This window comes from Drosophila arizonae, chromosome 3 (genome assembly GCF_054131065.1).
Source record: "Drosophila arizonae isolate 15081-1271.41 chromosome 3, UAZ_ARI_1.0, whole genome shotgun sequence".
NCBI lineage: Eukaryota > Metazoa > Arthropoda > Insecta > Diptera > Drosophilidae > Drosophila > Drosophila arizonae.
This window is the reverse complement of record NC_142923.1, coordinates 2,167,618-2,191,888: the sequence shown is the minus strand read 5'-3', so window position 1 is coordinate 2,191,888 and position 24,271 is coordinate 2,167,618. Positions and strand designations below refer to the sequence as shown.

The 24,271-nt window shown below is 41.0% G+C and overlaps 2 protein-coding genes across 3 annotated transcripts in view; both read right to left on the bottom strand.

Moving 5' to 3' along the window:
- ed (hemicentin protein echinoid) overlaps nucleotides 1-24,271 on the bottom strand; it is a 126,094-nt gene that overhangs the window by 15,479 nt on the left and 86,344 nt on the right. For both annotated transcript variants that reach the window (XM_018003890.2, XM_018003891.2), the window contains exons 5-6: nucleotides 11,722-13,920; nucleotides 10,024-10,539 (exon numbers count right to left, since the gene is read on the bottom strand). In XM_018003890.2, the coding sequence (XP_017859379.1) occupies nucleotides 10,024-10,539; nucleotides 11,722-13,920 (2,715 nt within the window). The remainder of the gene's footprint in view (nucleotides 1-10,023; nucleotides 10,540-11,721; nucleotides 13,921-24,271) is intronic.
- LOC149269583 (uncharacterized) lies at nucleotides 3,207-3,764 on the bottom strand. Its single transcript, XM_089465058.1, has one exon. It carries the CDS (start codon nucleotides 3,676-3,678, stop codon nucleotides 3,256-3,258), a length of 423 nt encoding a protein of 140 aa, XP_089321184.1. The 5' UTR covers nucleotides 3,679-3,764; the 3' UTR covers nucleotides 3,207-3,255.

Here is a 24,271-nt window from a genome sequence, read left to right as displayed (position 1 = left end):
TATAAAAATGAATAAATAAAAAATGTTTAAATATTATTTACTATTAAAAAATAAAATAATGATAATAATAAATTTTGAGCTTATAAAATGTTTACTAAATATGTCTACATATTACCAGTATCAAAGTATATAGTCAACAGCATATTAATATAAAATAAGAATAGTTTTTTAATTCAAAATATTATAAATACTTTTATGAATATTATTAAACATATTTTTTTTTTTTAAATTATATAGTGGAAGTTTGGTTCTTATTGTAAAAAGAATTCTTTATATTATTATTATTATTTATATTTATATTATTATATTATTTCAGCTTCCAGCTATGCAAAATTTTCCAGCAATTTCTCTGCAATATCTGAGGCCTATTGCTGGCACCTCCACTCACAGCTCTCATATGAGTGCTCATCTATCATGTGCTCCATAACTCATATACCATTCCTAGCACATTCCCAGTCAGCTCACTCCTCGCTTTTCCTACCACTCCTCCCACCCTTAGCTTAAAGTTAACGAAATTCCTTCACTCATGCTCCTCATGCTCCACAAATTTAACGACAAGAGGCAAACAACCATTTTTGGATATCGCCAGCGTATGGCAGGCTCAACTGTTGTTCCATTTGCCAGCTGTTCCGCGTTTCGTGTCCGCCGTTTCTTTGGTTGCGTGCCTCGTGTCTCGTGACTTGCTTTTATGGGCCATGGTGGGCGTGATAATTTTTATGATTAGCCATAAAACTAAAAACAGTAATAATATTAACTTCATACCCATTGCCAATTTCATTTCCATTTCCATTTCCATTATATAGAGAGCCAGTCGTAACATTCTTTGCATATTTCCAATTGTAATTTTATGCAAGAATATATTTATATATATATTTGATATATATGTATGTCGGGGGAAACTTTTCAATTTGATAAGCATCAAATCTGTTGGCTCAACTTTTGATTGCGCAAGTTTTTCGGCCGAGCCGCCCAAATACAAAATAGCAAATCTTTGGCCAAAAAATATTCGTCGTCTATACAAGAATTTTAATGCATGCCCCCCCATGTTAATGGACGGGTGCAGGGCTGTGTGGGCGTGGCAGTTTGTATATTGCCTACTTTGGCGCGCAATTAAAGTTTTGTGCTCAATGCAAAAAGTTTGCCACATTGATTTGAGGCTTAGCTGCGGCTGCCTTTGGCGGGGCTTATTAAACGCGTTCACAATTTGCGCTTTGGCATGTTAACGACTCTTGGCAAAGTTGCAGCTGCCCAGCCTCCACTCACTCTCACTCGCTCTCTCACTCACTCTGTAGACAAAGTTTACTAGCAGCAGCGCGCTTATAATTATGCAACATTTTTGTGCAGCAGCAGCAACTGTGGCAGCCGCACAATAAAAACAGTTTCAAATGCCATTAACGGTTAACTAAACGGCAGCAGGCAGCAGGCAGCAGCTAGCAACGCAGCCAAGTAGCAACAGTTAGAGCAAGTGCAGTCGCTTTGCACCTGCAACATGCGGTGTTAAATGACGCCGCACTCCATGCTCCACACTCCACATTCCACACTCCACACTCTCTCCACTCCACAACGAGCAGCCAGCCAGCCTGCCTGCTCGCTCTGTACTCAACTCCGGAACGACCTTTTGGCTGCGCCTTGTTGCACTTTTAATTAGCGTCGCGACGCAGTCAACGGCTGCTGCTCGACATTTGGCCCAAATGCGCTTAAATGTTAAGAACTGGGCGCAGTCTGTAGAGATTGAAAAAGCGACTGTTGGAGTTGGAAGTAGGCACCGGGCAGGCAGAGGCAGTCAGCAGGCAGCAGGATGCAGGCAGCGGGCCTGTGTACTAGTTTAGAGCACTTGTTGTAGTATGGCCTGCCTCTACACCTACCGCTAGCACTGCCTGCACCCACTCTTCCCCACTCCCACTCTGCTTGCCCCACCTCAAACTTCCTCCACTTGCGCTGTATTGCAATTTTCTCTTGCTGGCGGCCTTTTTGCTGCTCTTGTTGCACCCGGCCTCAACTTTGGTCGACAACACAAAAAAGAAAAGCGAAAGTTTTTTTTTTTTTCTTTTTTTTGGCTATCTGCATTTTTGTGTGTGTTGCTGCGCTGAGCTCCACAACTTTTCGCAGCAGATTCACGAAAGAAAAAAAATCAGAAAAATAGTAAGAAATAATAATAATAATAATACGGCCAGCGCTGCTCATTCGCACAACAAACGAGGTCAAGTTGAGCGGCGAAAAGTTTTCACTTGCATCTTCAACTTTGCGCCGTTCTTCACAACAAAGATTATCAAATGCACTTTTAATACACTTTGGATACAGCAACAAATGTAGAAGAAGAAGAAGCAGAAGAATGCTTGGAACTTGCATAAACATGAATTCCTCTAACGGGTATTTTATTAAAGAACTTTGAAAGAAGTAACAAAAACTCAATCAAAAATTGCGTTTTATCAGAATATTGATATATAAATAGGTATAGATAATAAATAAATATTTAATATTTTTAAAAAATAAAATTAATTATTTAAAAAATGTTTTGCTTAACTCTACAAAACATACACTAAAAATATTTAATTCGAATGCAAAAAATATGTAGTATTAAATTAGATCTGTTATGGGATAAAGGCTGTTTATAAGGTGTTTTTTTTTTTTTTTTTTTTTTTTTTCTGAGAACATTTTTATGCCAACTAACTATTTTATTAAATTCATTAATTGTTGAATCATGTATATGTGTACATATATACGCGGCCTTCATAGAAAACGGTTTGCTTGTTTGTTATAAAACGTTCTGATAATTCTAATAATTATGAAATGAATATTCTGAGAATTGTTTATGAAGTGCATTAGATTATAAAAATTTATTATGTCCAATAAAATATATATATATATATATATATATATATATATATATATATATATACTTCTACCGCAAAGCGATAAGAGCTAGCTTTTCGACGTATTTAAAAATATATTTATATAAATTTCACTTTTCTCAAGCTCGTGCTTTAAAAGTAATTAATTCGCTCAACTTCTAGTTTTCTCCCTCTCTCTCTCTCTCTCTCTCTCTCTCTCTCTCTCTTTCTACAGTTCGTCTCAATTATATTAATCTCTATTGCTTTCACTCTCTATTTAAGTCACTCCCTTCTATTTGCTTTGTCGTTTTTAATTTTTTCTCGCTCTCTCTCTCTCATCCCCCTCTACGTGCTTCGCTTTCAATTTTTGAAACATTTTTCATCGAAATTTATTTTATTAATTGCATTTCTTTCTCGACATTTTTTATATTCTATTATCGGCATTGTTTCTAACATCCTCTTCATACTCCTTGTTCACCTTGAGCGAGTGGTTGATAACAGACGACGCCTGCTGCGGCAGTGGCGCATAGCCCGGTGGTGGAGGCTGCTGCTGTGGAGGTGGATAGACTGGGTAGCCAGCTGGTGGTACAGGTGCGCCTGCTCCATAATTGAGCGGATATGCGGGCGGATTGTATGCATAGGGCGCATTCGGATACGGTTGATATGGATAAGGCGGATAAGTCGGATAGACAGGATTATTATATTTATGCTTCTGCTTATGTTCACTGCTATCGCTGCTATCGTTGCTATCATTGCTCTCATTGCTCTCGCTGCTCTTGCGGTGGTTGCCCGCCAGGACACAGCCAGCCGAGCAGCAAACCAGGAGCAGAACCAGGAACTTATTCATTGTAGAGTGACAAATGATTCAAACTTTCCTGCTGAGCACTCAAATTGAACTGAATCTTCAGATTGCGAATTCAATCCAAATGAAGGTCTAGGTCTTCTCGTTTTTATAAGTCTATAGACTGATAAGAGGGAGAGAGAGAGAGAGAGAGAGAGAGAGAGGGAGAGAGCGCGCATCACACGCGTATTTGCGCGTCTTATCAATGCAGATGGGAATATATTTTATATTTATATATTATATAGCAAATAATATGAACACTCAGCAGCCATGAGCTCTAATAATTTATATTTTATGAATTTATTTTTTGTTTTACTTAAATTTTGTTTACTTTGAAGTGCGACAAACAAAACAACAAAACAAAAACAATTTAGAGTGGGGTTTGCACGACTAGTAGATACCTGGCACTACCACAGGTAGGTTTTTAAGCTACATTTAAAAAGCTATCACAAATTATTATTATCCATAATTATCATGATAAGCTCCTACTAAACTATGGTTACATAAGATTAAATGTTTCAAGTCTCTATCTGCTCCGGTATATCCTACATTATTTTTCTCACTAATTACAGGGTATATAATACATAAATGGTATTTAGTTCTGATGGTCCTTCAATTAAGTTCATAAGTCAAGAGAATTAATCTAACAAATTTCTAGGAATTTCGACTGCAAGGCGATTATGCTGCCCCCTCACCTAAGCTGATAATCCCTCGCTCACAAGCATTTCAAATGTAAAACTTAATAAGCATTTGCCAAGAACCGAAAGCTCTCCAAAAAAACATTTCCTCAACAGAGGAAAAGTCTCATAGTTTTGGGCAAATTTATTAAAGACTTTGCTTTAACAAAAGGTCAAACAGAAAATTGTGAATTAGAAATTAAAAATTTTTTAAATCAAGAATAAATACATTTTTAATAGAGTGAACTGAGCTTGAGCTCAAATCCCCAAATCTGTTGGACTCTAATACAAATTGGCAGCTTTGAAGTGAGCCGAGGCAAAGACGAAGGGAGTAGAGAGAAGCTGAGAGTGAGACAGAGATAGAGAGAGAGTCAGTCAAGTGAAAGTTTATTTTTCATATTTGCTAAGAGTTAAATTCAGAAGAAGAAGACAAAAAAAAGAATGCTTTGCCGAGCTGGTCAGCTGCTGCAGAGCAGAGAAACGAAATGCTCGCAATTTTTTATCCCATTTTTAGTTGTTTTTATTTTCAGCTAACGCCTACGGCTAGACAACATGAACAACAACTAGCATGTCTAGAGGACATGTACTCCAAAGAGCGAAAAAAAAAAGAAACAGAAACCAAAGCCAAATAAATGCAAACAAATGTCGCTGTCGTCGACTCGCCGAAACCAAAGCCCAAAAAGGCAGCGAAACAAGCTGAAAAAAAGCCAAGGGAGTGGAAAAAAAAAATCTTTTGCGCGCTGAAAATTTATGCGCTAAATAAATAAAGCCATGAACTCGATGCTACAAATGTTGTCTGCTGGCTCGCTCGCCCTTTGTGTCTGTCTGTGTGTTTGTGTGTGTGTGTTGGTTATTTGGTATCTGGTTTAAAATGCAGCTCGAGCCCCGCAAAGCAAACAGCCGCAAAATAGTTTTACACAGTTTCTCCCTCGCGCTCTCGCTCGCCCGCTCTCTCTTTCTCTCCCTCCCTCTCGCTAAAAAACGCAACCACAAACCCGATTCGAACAACATTTTATGCTGCAGCGTTTTAGGCGCGTTCCCAGCCAATGTTTCTGGCCGGCCGCAACACTGTGCAACAAGGTTTAAATTATTTTTTGTCCCTCCCATTTTTTGTTGTTGTATTCTCTTGCCCTAAGGCCAACAAATTTCCCAGTTTTTGTAATGGAAAAGAAAATATTTTTGCAAGATAATATAGTTTAGCTATTTTGGCTTTTGTTAAAAGCGAGCGAGCATTCCACATAGGGAGCATTGCTGTCGAGCCTTGGCCAGCTGACTGAGTTCAATGACAAATATCTATGAACTGTGCCATTTCGCCTATTTGTTTTCGCCTCTCTCGTGCTGCCCTGTGTGTGCTGTGTGCTGTGTGTTGTGTGTGCTGTGTGCTCTGTGCCGGCGCTGACCAACTAATTGGCTTTAAAATCTAAACACACTGCTGCTGACATGGCACAGATTGCAGCACAGGTTCATTGAACGACCCGACCGGACTGCATCTAATGCACAACAATATATGAGAGCCTTAACCCACATATATATGTATATATATATGCATGTACAGAAATGGTGTGCAAATATTGCTGGCGTGCTAGAATAGTGGCAGAAAACAACAACAACAACAGCTAAAACTAAAACTAAAACTAGGCTAGCACAATAAAAACAATTTCAACTGGCACTAAAATCTATGACTAGCGCAAGCAAAACTAATTGGAAATAAGTTGCAATATTTATTGAGTCTAAGAGCGGGTCAACTATATATGATATATGCAATATGAATGAAAGAGCCACAAATGATCTATGAAAGAGAGAGCATGAGACGCAATACAATATAAGAATGAGAGGGAAATTGAAAAAGAGTATGTGCATGTGACAGAAAGAGAGAGAGAGAGAGAGAAAGAGAGGATTTTTGTGAGCGGGATACTGTGTGAAAGAGACAGAGAGTGATCTAGAGCATATATATATAGGACTGGCACTAGGAGTAAAGGAATATTAATGGAGTACATCAAGAAGTATTAAGGAGTTTTTGAAGAATATAAAATATTTTTCTTCCAATACTAATACTTATACTGTTTGCAACAAGAAAATATAATTCCCCTTTCATACCTCGCACAATAAATTATTGTAAAAATGTTGTAATTTGACAGAATGTTAACTTAATAAAAATATAATCAAATAAGTGCAATCGCAGGCAAAAACAATTGTTATCGAAGCGAAGCCAATTGCCTGCGCGTGACTCGTGCAATTTGCAATTAGCTATGCACTCGACTGAACTCAACTCGACTCAGACTCAGACTCAATGCAGCTGCAGCCATTGTTTTTTATTGTGAACATGCAAAGTTCATTAGGTATTTGGCCTATGCAATCTTTTTTTGCTGAAGCTTTTAACGACAGCAAGAACAACTGAAAACACACATTTAAATGGCATTTGCAGGTAGAGGGAACACAGTGCGAGGGAGAGAGGGAGGGGTAGAGAGACGGGGAAAGCAAGAGCAAGAGCCAAAGGCTTGGATTTTTATGCAACAATTAGCGCATACATTCAGCTGCAAGCAAATCTCAGTGTGTGTGTGTGTGTGGCACAGCTGTTACCTGTCTGCACGCTCTCTCATTTTATTATTCATGCCATTTCGCTGGCTTCCACTTTCACTAGCCAAATTAGCCGTTCGCGCTTTTCTTTTAAAATGCAATTAAGTGCCAATGTTCGCCAGCAGGCACACCCACACACACATACAGACACACTCAGACACAATTACAAACACCCACACCCACATACTCACCCTGCTTTTGGGTTATACTCACTTGAAAATTTTAATTGGCATTCGGCAAACACTTGAAGCTCGGCAACTTTTTTTTTGTCGGAATGAGCCCACACAATAGCTGCCATTTGCAGCAACCCCAAAGCTGCCTCCCTCTCCCCCTCCCCCTCCCCCTCACTCTCTCTCTCCGCCATCTCTGTTTAGCAATTGCCAACTATTCGCAGCAGGCGCACTTGTTGTACGTCCCATAGCAAACCAGAAAATATTGCAATTAAATTTTTGTCCAGCAGCTTAAAATTCTATTGCCGTTTAGCAGAGAACAACAACAACAGCAGCAACAACAACAGTAATAAAAGAAACAAGAAACACACACACACAAAAAAATTTTTAATTTGCACGTCATTACAAAAAAAAAAAAAAAAAAAAAACAACAACAACAACAACAAAAAGAAATGGCACAACAAAAGAAATTGAATAATTGGGCATAGAAGAATCGCGCATACGCTGCAAATTGGAATGGGCAGAATATTCTCTTTGAAGGTGGCTTAAAAAGCGAAGGATGCAGAAGAGCGATATATCACAGATCTAATTAGGGAAAGTGAGAAGGGCCGAGAGGCTGACAGCTAGACAGAGAGAGAGAGAGGAGTGGAACAGCAGATTATCTATGACTGAACTGAGAGAGATATAGATAAAAAGCGTGAGACAGAGAGAGAGAGAGAGAGGTGGTCTGTGCGTATAAAGTGACAAGCATCTATAGATAGAATAGTAGAGATATGGAACGGGAGGGAATTAGAACAGCAGGCATATATAAGAGACGATGGGGAACAGAGAACAAGAGGCGAGCGAAGCTCTGAGAGATGTGTCATGGAAGTAAGATACCGAGGTAGAGAAGGAATATGAAAATAAATAATATTATCAAAATAATTCTAATCAGAAATTTATGGAGAATAATCTGATCAGTTTATATTAAATTATTAATATTTATATAAATATTAATATTCAAATATTACATTCATTCATTGGAATATTTAACTGTCAGCTTTTCCCTACATGTCTATATGCCTTTCTATGCTCAGATCCTATATGCCTTAATCTGACGCCTTCTACACTGCACTCTTCTCCATCCCGATCTCTCCCATCACATATGCAGTATACCCACACGTAAGGCTATAAAATGTCAGAGAATATCTCCAATTTGTGCGCCCACCATGTTAAAGGTTAATACCTCTTATGCTGACCAAAGTCCCCATTGCCAAAAAAAAAAAAAAAAAAAAAAAGATGAAGCAGACGAGTCACAAGAGCTGATGTGTGTGTGTGTGTGAGTAAAAAGCAAAAGAATAAAAAATAAAAATAGAAGTAAACCAGAACAACAATTAATAATGAATTGTATTGCGTACTGTGTGAAACCGCAGAGGGGGCGTGCCAGCGGAGGAAGTTCGGAGTTGGGGTGTGAAGAGGGTGGGGCAGGGTTCGGAGGGGGGCGGACAAACTGTTGTGGGTCCAGTTTACGCATTCATTTTGTGCGCAATTTTCATTTTGTGAAGCGTGGATATGGTTGAGGCGGACGTCACTCGAAAGGACGACAAGGACGCGCCGCTAGCATGAATGGACGTGAGCGTCAAGCAGCAACAACAACAACAACAATAAATGGCAAGTATATTACAAAATGCTTTGGCGAGGACGTAAACGTTTAGGGAAAAAATTGCTGTTTCAACAAATTTACAACGGAAGTTGAAGTGTTTTACCGTTGTGTGTGTGTGTGTGTGTGTGTGTGTGACTGTGTGTGTTTGTGGCTTGCACACCTCTGCCCCGCCCTGGCAATTGGAAGTCCGTGAGGGCGGCGCGTGATGAATGCGCATGGCCATCGATTTGCACTCAACTCCATTTTGCACTTTCACATTTCATGGGCTACATAATTTGTGTGGTGCACACACCGCAAGGCACCACACGGCACCACCGTGCACCCACCCAGCACACTACACAACATGCTTCCATCAGTCGAACGGAGCTGTGCGCGTCAGCACGGATTTCATTTTGTTTTCTGATGTGTTTTGTGGTGGACAATGAAAAATCACCCAAAACATTTTGCCATCAGCATTCAGGGATTGCCTGAGAATGCCAAAGACAGAGAGAGAGAGAGAGAGAGAGAGAGAGAGAGAGAGAGAGAGAGAGAGACTAAGAGAGAGTGTGAGAGAGAGGGGGAGTAAAGGGCAAGAGTGGGAAGCGAGTGACCGACACGGCCCGGAAGTATTTCGCACTTTTCGTTGTGCTTAGGTCTGGCTAACCCAACAACCAGGCAATACTCTCACTGAAAGGGTATGTATGACTCTTGAAAGGGTATATAGAATTTATCATCAATTTGAAAAATTTTAGAACAGAAAAAAAAGCCAGAATTATTCAGTTTAGTTTAACTGAAAATAGTTGAATTTAAATATTAATAAGTAAGATAATGGGGATATTTAAATATGTATTATTTATTTATATTTTTATTATTTATTTTATTTTATTTAATATATTTATTTATTTATTTTATTTTAATTTATTTTTTTTAAATTTTTTTTTTTCATTTATTTTATATGCTTATTTATTTTATTTTATTTAATAATATATTAAAGTTATTTTAAATGTTTATAAATATTTGTTAAAGCTCAATAGATTTTGTAACCTAATTTTTTTTTAAGCAGTTGAGAGTTTTTACACTGAATATTTATATTGAAAGAAATGTGGCCATAAAAAATGTGAAAATCTGAAAATTTCCATAAGAATAGAGTCCAAGCGCTTTGTAAGAGAAATGCACTCTGGGCTATCCATCAATATGTGCAGCAGCACAGCTGCCCCGACCCGCTTTAGCCCCACTCCCCACACCCCACCCCACAGCTTACTTGCTACGTATATATGAGACTGTGTCTCTGTATGTGTGTACTTACATTCATTTCCTGGCAACGTGTGTCCTGTCAAACCGGGTATGCCGGTCACACCAACAACGCCGCCGCCGTTGCCGCCGTTACCACCAGCGTTGCCGCCAACGAGACTGCCAACACCACCGCCGACACCGACGACACCACCGCCCACACCGCCGACGATGCCAACGACACCGCTGCCCGGATGATAACTATAGCCATTCTGTGTCGCATAGAGGGCTGTCTTTTGGTCCTCCATATTGAGGGCCAGATCCATGGAGTGCTCGAGGGCCTTGTTGTCGAGACCGCTGGCCGGATAGTAGGGCGGCGGTGCCTGGTTCTGCTGGGCGGCAACAATCGAAGGACGCACTGAGTCCATTTCGTAGTCCTTGGCGGCGGCGCTCTTCTTCGACTGATTGCGCTTGCAGCGGCAGAACATGAGCAGCAGGCCAGCGAATAGTGTGAATACAATGCACGATACGATTATCGCAATCAATGTGGGCGTGGCCAGTGCGCTTGCCTCCGCGATATACGGACGTCCAACTGAAACAGAGAGAGGGAGAGAGAGAGAGAGAGAGAGAGAGATTGAGTGAGCGAAAGGGAACGAGTTGAGTTGAATGAAATGAAGCTATGAAAAATGCAACGCCACTCAAGAGAATGGATGGTTGCATGAATGCTTCGGCTAGATGGATGGATGGATGGATGGATGGTCGGATTGGACGGATGGACGGCTGGACAGATGGCCAGCCAGGTTTTCCTGGGCTTGATGGACGAGTGATTGATTGTCCAGCTATTCAAGTGGCGCAATTGCTCGTAATGGCTTTGCATATAATGGAAATCAGTGCGTTTCAGCTCGCGCATCATTATGCCTCACGATCTTGAGTAGCCTCTACACGGAACCACTGTGAACTGTGCACACAATTGTGAATGGCTCAGGCGCACACAATGGACAGTTCGCTTGACCATTGCTACATTAGCTAAGATAAATGATTTGCCTCGTATTTCATCTGCCACAATTAACTGCGCTCAAACCTTGACATATTCGTGCCACTACACAACACTGCACCTTAGTGTTGTATGATTGTAAGTCAGAGAAGCGTTAGGGGCTTAATCTTATAATAAAAATTCTAAGAAATTGAATGTCTTATGAAGGCTTTACTATAGGAGAGTATGGAAATATTAGTGGAGTCTCTCTCTCATATCTCGTCACAAAACTAGAATCTAATCTGCTCTCTACTCTTCTAGCCCTCTACTTCTATGAGTGCACTAGTCCACTAGTCCTCTACTCTGCTACTCCTCTATTGTTCTACCTCTCCACTCCTGTATAACTCTACTACTCTACTCCCTTAGCCCTCCTCTTCTACGCTCTTACTCCTATCTACTCTTCTACCCCTCTACTCCTTTACTGCTCTACTCCTCAGCTGTTCTATTTCTCTACTGTTCTACTATTCTACCCCTCTACTTCTAGAGCCCATTAGCCCTCTAGTCCTCTACCCATCTACACCTCTATATTTCTACTCCTCTACTTCCCTACTCTTCTACTCCTCTATACCTGTACAGGTCTACACCTCTACTGCTCTACTTCTCAGCTACTGCTACTGTTCTCCTCTTCTACTGCTCTACTTCTCTTCTTCACCTTCCCTTATTCCTTATGCCAAGCTTTATATCAATCACTCGAACCATCTTCACCCCCATCATCTTTATCCATCCCTCTTCAATACTTACTCTCAGCATCCGTGTAGTCGCCACAATGTTCGCGATTGTTGCGCAGGCACAACTTGACGCGCACCACGGGACTATTGTCATCCTGTTCCATGGCCAGATTATTCAGAGCCGTCTCATGATCATCATCGTCCTCGTTGATGGTGTGGCCTAGAGCGCGTCCTCCGCCGCTGCGACGTGGCGTCAACAGACGATCGATGACCTTCTCCTTGTGCGTGGGTCCATTGCCAGACAGTTGCAGATTATCCACAATGTCGACTAGATCCCAGGAGGCCATGGGCGTATCACCGTGCAGCATTGTCTCCACAACGGCCACTAGATTGAGGCACGTGGCGCCTACATCAATGCCCAGGGTCCTGGTGCTCGGCTCGTAGGTGACCTGGAGGGGCGGCGGTATGCGGCTGACTTTCGTTGTTACCGTAATCTCGTTGGAGTAGGGTGAATGGTTCTTGGGATTCAGCGCCTTCACCTTGAATGCATAGCTCTGATGCTGATCCAGCGAGTTGACCTTGCAGGGTATATCACGCTGACAGTCCACCTCGACCCAGTCGGAATTGGCATTTGCCAGTGTTGCACAATCGGGTATCAGTTGCTCCTCCCTGGGCATGGCCACGCGTCGGTAGTTCACAAAGAATTTGGTCTTGCTCAAGCCACCATCGAAGCCCGGATCCCAGCTGAGCGTCACGTAGTTGTGACCCACATCGACAGCTCGCAGGTTCGTCGGCTTCTCTGGCGGACCCTTCTGCTGCAGGCGAATCGGGGCACGAATGGTGTTGAGGGCGTTCACCACACGGCACGTATACTCTCCGTAATCCGAGTGGGTGAGCGAGTTGATGCGCAAGACCGAAGTGTAAATATCATTGTTGTCCGTCGTGGTGCTGATCTCATAGTGTCCGTCCGAGGACATGGTCAGTGGGGAGGGATTGTTGCCAAATTGCCATTGGAATTCGGGCTTGGGATATGCCTGGACCTTGCAAACAACCTCTGCGGTTTCACGTATATCAAATGCAACTTTGTTGTACTGATGCAGGACAATCGGCTCGTGTTCGATGCGCAGCTGCATGGATGAGTTGGCCGAGTTGACCTCGTTCTGGTAGAGGCAGGTGTAGAGGCCACGATCGCCGGGCACAAGCTGATTGCCGCCCGGCCTGGCTGTGCCGCGGAACTTCAGCATGCTCTGCACGGTGACCATGCCGTTGGGTCCCTGGTCCGGATTCGTCTTCACCTCATACAAGTTAAGCTCGGGCAGGATTTCAACGCCATCCTTCAGCCAGGTAATGCTCGGCGCCGGCTTACCCTTGGCACTGCACGTAACCGCATAATCGTTGTCGGCCACCCGCCGTGTCATATGCTGCTGCAGCTTGGCCAAGAACTGGGGCGGCTGATGAATCTCCAGCACAATCGTTGCCATCTTTCCAATGCCCAGCTCGTTGACCGCATGACAGTGGTATTTGCCCTCGTTGCCCAGATGTGCCTTGGGTATGGAATATTGTGGTCCCTGGGCCAGTATCTTCTGACGGCTCGAGAACTCGCCCTCCATGTCGCGGAACCAGCGATACTGTGGCACCGGCCAGCCCGGTGGGTTGGCCGAGCAGGTCAGGGTAACGCCGTTGCCCACATGCACCACAGGCTTGTTGGGTGTTATGTAAGCCTGGCCGGGACGATGACGAACGAGCAGCGCGACTGTCGAGTTGCCCACACGCTCGCTGCGCTCCTGACCCTGACTTTGCATAATGTTGACAGCGCGGCATATATAATTGCCCGCATGCTCGGCGCGCACCGAGTTGAGGGTCAGCACGTCGCCGTTGTAGCGAAAGTCGGCGGCGCCCTCCTTCAGCCACTCGATTGTGATAGGAGCCGGATTCGAGGTGACGTTGCAGCGTATCTTGACGGTCTCACCCTCCTCGGCCTCGCGCGTCTTCGACTCAATGACCACGGTGGGTGGATAGAGTATGTCCAGTATTAGCTCCTGTTCGCCGGGCTTGCCTAGACCATTATCGGCACTGCACGTATACTTGCCCGCATCCTGCACGCTCACCCGATGGATGGTGTGCACCTGCGAGGAGCTAATGAAGCTGCCGTTGCGTGTCCAGCGAACATTTGGCGCTTTCGGCTTCGCATCCACATTACATTCCAATTTGGCAGTGCGGTCACGTTCGACCCGCAGCGGATTCTCTGGTCCAACCTCGACGCGGGCATAGTCTGTGAACAAAAACAGGATGTCGAAATTAGCTAGAATATTTTGTTTTTCTTTTCCCTCTGTATTGGGTTGGTAAGGGATTTTTTTTTTCTGGGGTTTTCTTTTTTTTTTTTTTGCGTTTGTTGCTGGCATAAATCACGGCTAAGGCCGTGGAGACGGCGGCGTTGCAAATGATGAAAATTAATAAACACAAAGCATTTTGCGTACACAGCGGGAGCTTAATCAGCGCCAGCCAAAAACTTGTAATTGAATTAGTCCCAGGGAGGAGGCAATGGCAGCGGGTTAGGCCATAGACATTAGGCAAGTCTTGGGCTCTGATTAGACATAAGAAATTTGTCAATTATTAATTAAAGCTAATCAAGTGTTTCGCTGTGTATCAGCGCATTAGCAGCTCCCCAGTATCTGAGCTTTGGCATTAATTACGTAAAGTAGAGCGGAATGGATACGCTCCTTGGCGTAGGCGTTAATCAGCGCTCAATTAAGGATTAAGGATTTTGACAAGAATAGACCACAGTTATCTAGATAATTTACAGCACTGAATTGCAGTAAACTCTACACTTTGCAACACTGGATTTCATATATTGCATACCCCTTTCAACCTATTTTGTATAAGCTTATAGCTAATTCTTATCTTGCATTTCACATCTGCCTCCGTTAACCAACACTGCAAATAGATTTTGTGCACTCAAAAGGCGAATGTAAATTAATATACTTAGAGACTTCTATTAGCTGTCTGTAGCAGTTATGCCAAGCTCATAAATCCTTGACTTGTCATAATTTAAATGACTTTTGCCACACTCGAGTCAAGTAAATTACGCACTTTACAACACTATTTACTGTAATTTCCTGACATTTTCTAAGCTGCTGCTTCATCTGCCATCTAATCTCTGCCATGCACTTGAGTGTCATTACGACTCCAGTGCAAGTCAACGTCCCTTTTGCATTAGCGGCTCTTATGCACCGCAAATGCTATTAAATTTTGTGGTTTGAGGTGTTCTCTGTCAGCCTTTCTATCTCTCTCTCTCTCTCTCACTCTCTCTGTCTCTGTCTCTCTGTCTGCCTGCTGGCCAACAGTTGCCTTTGGAGTTAACCTCACTTAGCTCTACACTTTGTAATTAACTGAGCCGGCTAAGTGTCGACTGCCGTCTGCCTAATGACTGTCCATAAAGTCGCCGAGTTGCCGAGTCGCCGACTCGCTTGTCGCATTGACAAGCCGCAATCTCAAGAAAGTGGAGCAAATGTACCCGCAGACGCCCGCCTCGGGCCCAGCTTGTGCAAAAATTATAGTAAATTGCGTGATTCTCGGCTACCTTTTGCTTTGCCGTCTAGGAGGTTTAAGGGTTAGACTTTGCCTTGGCTCAGGTTCAGCCGTTTCTTTGCCGCTTGCCTCGCTCGCTTTGCGTGTTTATGTGCGTGTAATTACATTTGATTGTCTACCTTTTCTGGCCTCCCTCTCCGCACTCCACACTCCACACTCTCTCTTGAGAATTGGAGTAGCCTAGAAATTGTTGTTGCTGGAAATTGACGCGTTCTGCGTGGCCTGCGGTAAATGGCTTCAAATTGGCTTAATTGTCACTTTGTGAACCATGTTTTACACATTGACTCAAGCCCCCCACCTCCTCCTGCTCTACCCGCCGTCTCAAATAACTTTCAGGCTCAATTGCATTCCAAGCCTCATGTTCTGCCAACATTACCCCAGCCAAATGACCTAAAAAAGAGACCAAAGTCGTCTGAGTCGCATACCGGATCGCAGCGCGCCCGTTGATTACTTTAAAATGGGCGGCGAGCGGGCTTCAATTATTTTTCCGTATAGCCACTTTTCGTGTTCATAAATAATGAACGCAGAAAAAGCAAAAGGAAGAAGCAGAAGCAGAAGCAGAAAAAAAATACATAACACACAAATGGAAATAGCTGATGGTCAGGGAAAACAATTTTATGCGTGTTTTGCATATAAATTTCATGCTTTCGCTGCTTTCGAGCCCCCAAATTATGCGAGCAAATAATTGAATTAGTTTTACATTCATTCTGGAATGTGCCAAATCGTGTTACAAATATTTTTTCTTCTTCTTTCCCAATCAATTGTCAGGTTCAGCTCCCTTACGCGATGGCTTTAAGTAGCTCGCCTAAAAGTCTGCAACAATAAGTATCCAGCGGCAAATGCCGCTAATGTGCCATAGATGGCGCTTTACGTTCGCCAATCGCCAATCGCCAGCGAAATTAACAATTTGAGCCGCCATTGCCGTCGCTGTGCATTATAAAACAGTTTATGGCTAATCCGCACGTTCGTTCGTTCAATGGCAAACTGGTAAATGAAATTTTCAATTTTCACCCGCTATATACTAGCACTAACTCAATTTTCAACTCAGTTCTGGCCACTTAATACTAACGCAATTTACAGCCCGTCGACTGCCGTTGCCGCCGCTGCCGCTGCTGCTACCGCTGCTGCTGCTAAGCAACAATTAGTTATTAGGCGCAGTAGCTGTTGGCTCCTCCTCCTTTTTTTTTCATCTTCTCTAATTTCGTTATGGCCACGCGCAACGTTTTAACACACATACACATACACACACACACAAACACTCCGAAAAAAGGGGCCAAAAAGGGCCACGTTTTAAGCCAGCTTTGATGGCAGCTTCAGTTGATTTCGGGCAATTAATTTAATACAAAGCAGGTTGAACGTAATAATGAAAGGAGAGTCAAGTTTAAAACAATGAAAAGTGCAATCAAAATTAGCACTAATATTAATTTTAATTTTAATTAGAATGGCGCGCTTCGGCTATAAAATGCATTAACTTGGCTTACAGCTGCGCCAGCCAACGCCAACCGAATCCCAAATGCCAAAATATATTTTTTTAATGAGCGCCACAGGCCACAGAAATGCGAAAGTCGCTGCGAACTTGAAAGCGAATGAATTGATATGGCCAAGTGGCAAGAAACCTCAGACCAAAGCCAAACTTGGCCAACTTAAGATAAATGATAAGGCAAATGAGAGCTAATGTGCGTGTGTAAGTGTGAGTGTGTGAGCTCAGCTCTGCTCGGCGCTTACTTGTAACTAATGAATGCGAAATTAAAAAGTACTGAACTAAGCCGGAAACGTAGCGGAAATACAATAAATTATAGAACCACACAATCCAATTTCAGCATTAACCAAACCAAAACACACAAAAACCTAAACAAATTACAACTTGGCTAATTCGACTGGCACGTATCCTGTAGCCAGCCAAACTTTCAAAATTGGCAACGATGAAGGAGTTAACTGGCAACCGAGTTTTATATAGATAAATATTTATTTATAGTTTTAAGGGGCCTAAAGTGAGAACATTAGCTATCTATAAAAAAAATAAAATAAAAAAAATCATATCGACATTTATCGAATGGGCATTAAATTGAGTGAACCCCGTATTTGATGGTGAAATAAAATCTAAAAAATAATATATTTCGATATTTCTTGAGTTGTGAAGGATTTAAGATTGACTAAAACCAAGGAAAATGACAAAGGACTACTGTCTTTTAAAAGGACAGTACGTATCGATATATATGCATAAAATTATATTATTAATGACTGTGAAAATAAGCTATCGATCTTAATCGATTGTAAATTGAATCGAATTTCTATACTTTTTATGGTGCATATACTCCATAAATATTATATTGTTAGATCTTCAATCGAAATTCTATACTATTTATCCTATATATGCACATTATGTTCTTCGATCTGCTCTTCGTCTGTTGCCCACTTCAATGCATTTGCAGGGCATTCAAAAAGCACTCGAAGAACTTTCAAGACAACAAGAGAAATAGCAACGACAACAACAATAACAACAACAACAACAATACACAATTAATGCTTTAATACGTTTTGCGCCTGGCAGCTGCGTGCGTTTGCCTCACTAAAATGTTATTGACCTGCTGGCTGGAGGCTGACAGTTGGCTGCTGTTTGGCTGGTTGCCTGGCTGCCTTGATTCCATTCCATTCCTTGGCCGCATAGCTGTTGGCTGCGATTCCTTACTATCATGGCCAGATCGGTCGTCAACGCATCGCAATGTTAAGTTTCCCTCTCCCTCTCACTCACTCATTTTATACCCGTCGCTTTCGTGCTTTTCATGCTACTGCTTTTAGTTGATATGTGTTGCGCCATGATTTTCATCATCTACTAAATGTTTTTCTTGGCTTTCAAGTTCTTCTCGACTGTGAGTGTGTGTCTCGTTGTGTGTATGTGTGTGTGATTGTGTGTTCGCCAGCTTGTTTTGCCATTTTGCTGGTTTCTGCTTGCCTCTGCTCCTCCTCCTTCTCCTCCTCGCCCTCTTCCTCCTTCACTGCCTCAACAGCCACTCGCCTACCTATGCACAGCTCTTTGGCTTTCGTAACTTGTTAGTTTTCTTTAGTGCCCATCCACAAGTTTCAGCTCTCCTCATGTTCTTGTCTTGTTTTCCTATTAAGTCAAGAATTTTTATAGCATTTAGTTGGAAAAGCTCAACATATTTTTTACCCCTGCTACCGTAACGATGCCCTTGTCCATGCCCCCATACACCACACCCCCACACCACCTCCCTCGCTCTATCCCTCTGTCATTCCAAAGATATGTACGTACGCATAACTCGTGCCTGCTGTCAGCGCATTTGAGCTATGAGCTCTTGTGGTTTCTGCTTTGGCTTTTTATTAGTTTCTTGTTGGTTTTCCTTCCTTCCCCTGCTCTGGACATGTCGCAAGTGGTTTAGGAACTTGCCCCGCTAGGCCTGCAGCTCTCCGACTAGGCGGCCATGGGTCAGTCTCATGTCCACCCCACCATTTCAGGCTAACTAGTTACTAAATTGAGCGCATAAACTAAAACCAAAAATCAAGAGCAGCAGCAGTAGTAGTAGAAATAAAGAAAGAACGAAAAAATAATATATAAAGGAAACTAGTTGATTTTGCAGCTCATAAATTACAGCAGGAAAACATGTTACAGCAGCGGGGCAAATAAACAAGCGACTGAGCTGCTGACTGTCTATGTGTGTATGGGTGTGTGTGTGTGTGTGTGTGGCCATTTCAATAGTGTTTACCAAGCACATAAAACACGAAAACAACGGCAAAAGACAACTTGATGACAGATAAGCGGCAAAAAGTCAAAATAGAACTGAGCAAACCTTGGACGATATTAAGCGTAGCTGAGCACTAAAACTGCTTGGGAATTATAGTTGAGAAGCAGCTGCTAAAAGCTGATTGCTATAAGAGCTTGAACTGTGTGCGCCAGTGCTGGTGCAGTTACGTTTTAAGTGCATGGCTTTATGGTTTCACTGAGCTGATTAAGGTAAGCTAGTTTTAAAATAAATATCTTAGATATCTGAGTTTGTTTTAAGAGAAGTCTTTGAGGGTATCTGGATTAAGTTGGGAAGATCTTCAAGCTTTTATAAAACTCATTCAACTTGCTTGATTTGCCAATTTCTATGGTTTAGAGCCTTTCATTTCCCTAGTTAGCCAAAGCATAAGCAACTTACTTAATCTCGTTTCACATCTACCATAAAAATGAAAACAAATAGAGACACTTAATTAATTGCTGAACAGCTTTTGGCCTTTTTGAGGCAATATCTACGCCAGAATAGAGCAAATTAGGATTCTTGAGAAAAACAAACAGCTGCTGCCGCTGCTCAACTGAAGAGCCCCAAAAACTACAAAGCAAAGCAAAAAACATTTTACCAAAAATAAAAAAAAAATAAAAACCCTCAAGCTAATAGAGATTTCTATCTCTAAGCACCGTAGCCGAATCGCTTAAAGTGCACAAATATAGAAATATAAAAATCCAAATCCAAATAAAACAAAAAATTTATATTAGAATAAAGAAAATTTCATTTTAATCGAAATACGCACAAAGCTCTTAAAAATTGCCCGAGAGAAGCCAACAAAAATTTAGATAAACGCAGCAAAATGCGAACGAAATTTGTATTTTTATTAGCCACAGATGCAGATCGAGCGGCATTGATATGGTTAGATATAGGCGACAATGGTCGAATGGGCAGTCATAAAATGGAAATCAAAAGATTTTAGCCAAATATTTTGCCAACACAAAATGATTTATGAAATGTTTTGCATATGGACATGAATTTTTTTTTTTTTTTTTGCTTGTTGGTTCAGGTCACAAAACAAAAATCCATAAAGAAGGGAAAAAACAACAAGAAACATATGAACATTAAACAACTCGCAGCAACTGGCCTCTCGACACATGAACAAATATACGAGCGGCACAAATTGCGTTGGCCAGTTTATTTTTATGCCACAATTTGTGGCAAATCAATGAAAAAAGAAATGAGAGGGAGACTGAGGGCGAGAGAGGGAGAGAGAAGTAGAAAAATAGCAACAACTTTTTGACAAAAACTAATTTTATGTGCTTCGCTTTTTCGGTCATGTTCAGAGCATAAACAATTTTACAAATTTCAGTTAACGAGAGAATGGAAAACAAAATAGCAGCAACAACAGCAACAGCAGCCGCTGCAGCAGTCATTGCAATCAAAGCTGCCCCAAATTAATTTTAAAAAAGCAGCTGAAGAAAGAAAGAGATAAAACGTTGCTGCCCCACGCTTTTTAAACAACAACAAAAATTTTATATTGTCTGGCCGGAATTTTAATGGTAAATAAAACGAGGGAAGCAAAAATAAGCCCAGGGAAAATAGGAGAATCCGCTGCGCCCACAACTTCTATTTCATTTGACGTCAAAAAGTCTCTTATTGTAGACCTCATGAAATCACATTTGACTACTGAACATGAAATATAGCTTCCTCAAAGACCCAGATCTTAGCCATCTATTATTCATAACTGTTCTTGGTATCGTTGTCGTAACTATTTTCATTGCTGCAAGCTATTTCTTTAAGAAAGCCTCGAATATCGAAGCAAGTCTTCAATATCGTCACAATGTATAAAAGCAATTATAAAAATATTCAGCGATAAAAACAAACGAATTTTCCACCCAATTTATATATTTTTAAATTTGTATAAGAAAAAAAAAAAAATAAATGAAAAAAATATAAATTATAGAAAAATATTTTATATTGTATATAAATATATGTACATATTTGTATACTTATACTTTTTTTTTTGGTATTTACTTGTATATTTATTTTTTGCTTGTTTTAATTTTCAAGTTGTTCTATATTTCTTATATTTGTTTAATTTTTTTTATTTTTATTTTATTTTTTATTTTATTTTATTTTATTTTTTTATTTATTTCAACTCTCTTTGGGTTCTAGCCAAAAACTAGTTGAAAATTGCAAGCAAAATCAATGTTAATAGAATGAAAAACATTGCGCATCAGGCAAATCGTGAACTGAATGACAAAAGCCAAAAAAAAAAAAAAAAAAAAAATATTTAACATGACCCCAAAGTCGAGTAAAAATAAAAGAAATAAACATAAAATAAAAATTGGCCAAACGAATCTAGCAGAGCCTGAACTAAAAAAAAAAATAATAATAATAATAAAAAAAAAAAAAAAAAAAGTACAAAAACTCGGGCAACACGTAAAGCAAATTTTTGAATGGCGTAATTTGCTAGCGAAACGAGACGTGTAGCATGGCGGGGCGGGTAGGGGCCTGTGGAGGGCGTGGCAGCTGGGAAGCCACACAGATGCTGCAAATAGCTGAAACGGTTGAAACAGTTGAGCAATTGCAACAGCACCAATTTTATTTTGGATGCTTTGTTTAACTTTCGCATGTGGGCTACAGGCAAAGCGAAAGACCGAAAGACCGAAAGAGCGAAAGAGAGAGAGAGACAGAGATAGACAGAGTTGGGATATAAAAAGACGTAGCACAGCATTAGGCGCAATACGGAATTACTTGCAGAAAATAAAACAAATAAAACAAGTAAAACTTTTTCAACGTGCCTCCAGAGAGTTTGATGAGAGGGAAGAGAAGAGAAGGAGGAGAAGCGGGGCTAGAGTGAGAGAGAAAGAGAGCGAGTGTGTGAGCTATACTAGCTTATACCAGCCTATGCCTATATACTTCTATAATAAACTCGATTCGCTTTTCATTTTCATTTTCGTTTTCATTTTTATTTTGTTGGGCCTGCGTTGCCTGCCTGCCTGCCTGCTGCTGCTTCTGCTTCTGGCCAAGTTAGAGTGCGTAGGCGCGGTCTGGGCAAACACTAAGTGGCATTGTCTTGGCAACTGGCGCGACAGCGCGTCCTTTGACCTAAATAATTAAATTCAGTAGAGCTAGAGGAAGACAACAGAAGCAAAAAGAGAAACAGCAAAAAGAAAACTTTGCTTTTAGCAGCAACTTGCGCTGTCCTTGGAGTCCTTGAGAGAGCTAAACTTGTGCAGCAGCTGCTGCCTGACTGCCTGACAGCCTGTGCCTGGCAACCAGATCTATACCATCAGAGCTCCAGCTGCTCCAGCTGCTGCTGCTCCTTTTTGCAGCAGTGCATTTCATTTAATTTGATGTTAAATTAATTTGCTCCATTGCAGCAGCTCGTCGAGGGAGGGCGAAGGGGCGAGAGCCAGCGAGTTGCAGCAACTGCAACAACCGAAGCACTTTATGCAGATTTCATTGCCTTTGTAAATATTTAGTTAATTTGAAGAGATTTTTAGCTAGCTGTCTTCAATTTTCAGCTTTGTACAGCAGCGACAGCAGACAGCAGACAGCAGACGGCAGACAGCAGACAGCAAGACAGCTAATAGTCAGTTCAGGGCATGGCCATTGCTAAGCAGTTACGCAACCAAGTCCTAAGACTATAAACTGATTGGCAAGCTATTTATCATTCAGTGTTTAAAAAGTTTGCTCAGGCGATGCGCAGCTTAATACGTCAGACAGCTTAAAGAATTTCTTGCCCAAATCATTCAAAGCGTAATGAGCCCAATAGAAAATATTCAAGAAATATTTTTATATATAAATTAAATTGTATATGTAATATAAATTATGCTTATAAATTCTATTATTATATATTAAGTTTTCTTATAAATTTATGGATTATATTCTATTCAATTTCCACAAAATAAACTAAATGCCAAAAAATGCAATTATTATTTTTTTTTTTTATTTTTTTTTTTTATTTTATTTATTTATTTATTTATTTTTTTTTGCTTATTTTACTTCTGTTTATTGATTCACTTCATTTGAAATTATTATATGAATTTTACTTACATTATTAATTTTTTTTTTATTTATTTATAATAGATGTTGACATATTTAGATTTTATTTATTATTTTTATTTTTTTTTTATTTATTGTTTTTTTTTTATTATTTTTATTTTTTATTTATTTATTATTTTTATAGATATATGACTCACTTTTTTTTTTTTAATATTGATTTTATGCTTTTTTATTGTTTTGATAAAAAGTTTTAAATGGGCTGATTTATTTCATTTTTATTCTTCTTCACTTTCTGCATTTTCAATTTCTTTTTTTTAGCCTTCAAAAATGTTTACCAACATTTAGCGCAAAAAAACATCTAACCTCGATCCTTTATCAAATGCATTTGAGCTATTCAAACAGAACTATTCGCAAATACACTTTTTTATGCAAATAAACAAATTCAGCAAATATTTTCATTTTGAATTTGAATTCTCTCTTTGGCTTTATCATGGGTTAAAGCGACTGACTGCCTAGCTGGCTGTAGCTGTCGTTGTTGTTGTTGTTGCTGCATCACTCTAGGCACTGGCAATCATCATCGTGAACAACAACAAGATGATGATGATCAAATTGTTATCATCATCGAGCGACATGTGTGGCAAGCCGGAGGGCTAAACAATAAAAAACACATCGCAGGTTGGCTCGTTGTTATGGCAGCAACAGCAACAACAGCAGCAGTAGCAGCAGCGACTGCCCCCAGCGGCAGTCGAGCAAAAGCCACCGCCCAGCCCCACACGCATGGCCCCACAGGCGGCGTCAGCTGCTGCTCAATGTTATTGTTGTAGTCATAGTTGTAGTTGCTGCCGTTGCTGTTGCTGTAAGTCAAGTAGAAGCTGCTGCAAATGTAAACAATGCAAACGGCAGCAGCAGCAGCAACAACAACAACAACAGCAGCAACAGCAACAGCCGCTCGCCAGGAGGCGAAATGTAAATAAAATTTTTTTTAAATTAACTGCCAGCCACGTGGCACCAGCACACATGCCCAGTGGCCACGCCCCCGCCCTCCACCTCTCAGCTTTTTTCGGTGAACTGCAGGAAATGTATCTACATATGTAGCGTACAATATTCAAGATTGTTGTTCATATTGCTGCCAGGGCCGAGTTGCTGCTGCTGCTGTTTCTGATGCTGCTGCTGTTGCAATTGCTGCTGCTGCTTCTGTTTGTTTGCCATTTTAGCTTTTGTAACTTGTTCCATTTGTTCTGCACTCTTGGCGTAGTTTTCGCATTCACATTTTCTTTTTGGCTTTTCCGAGTGGGAAAA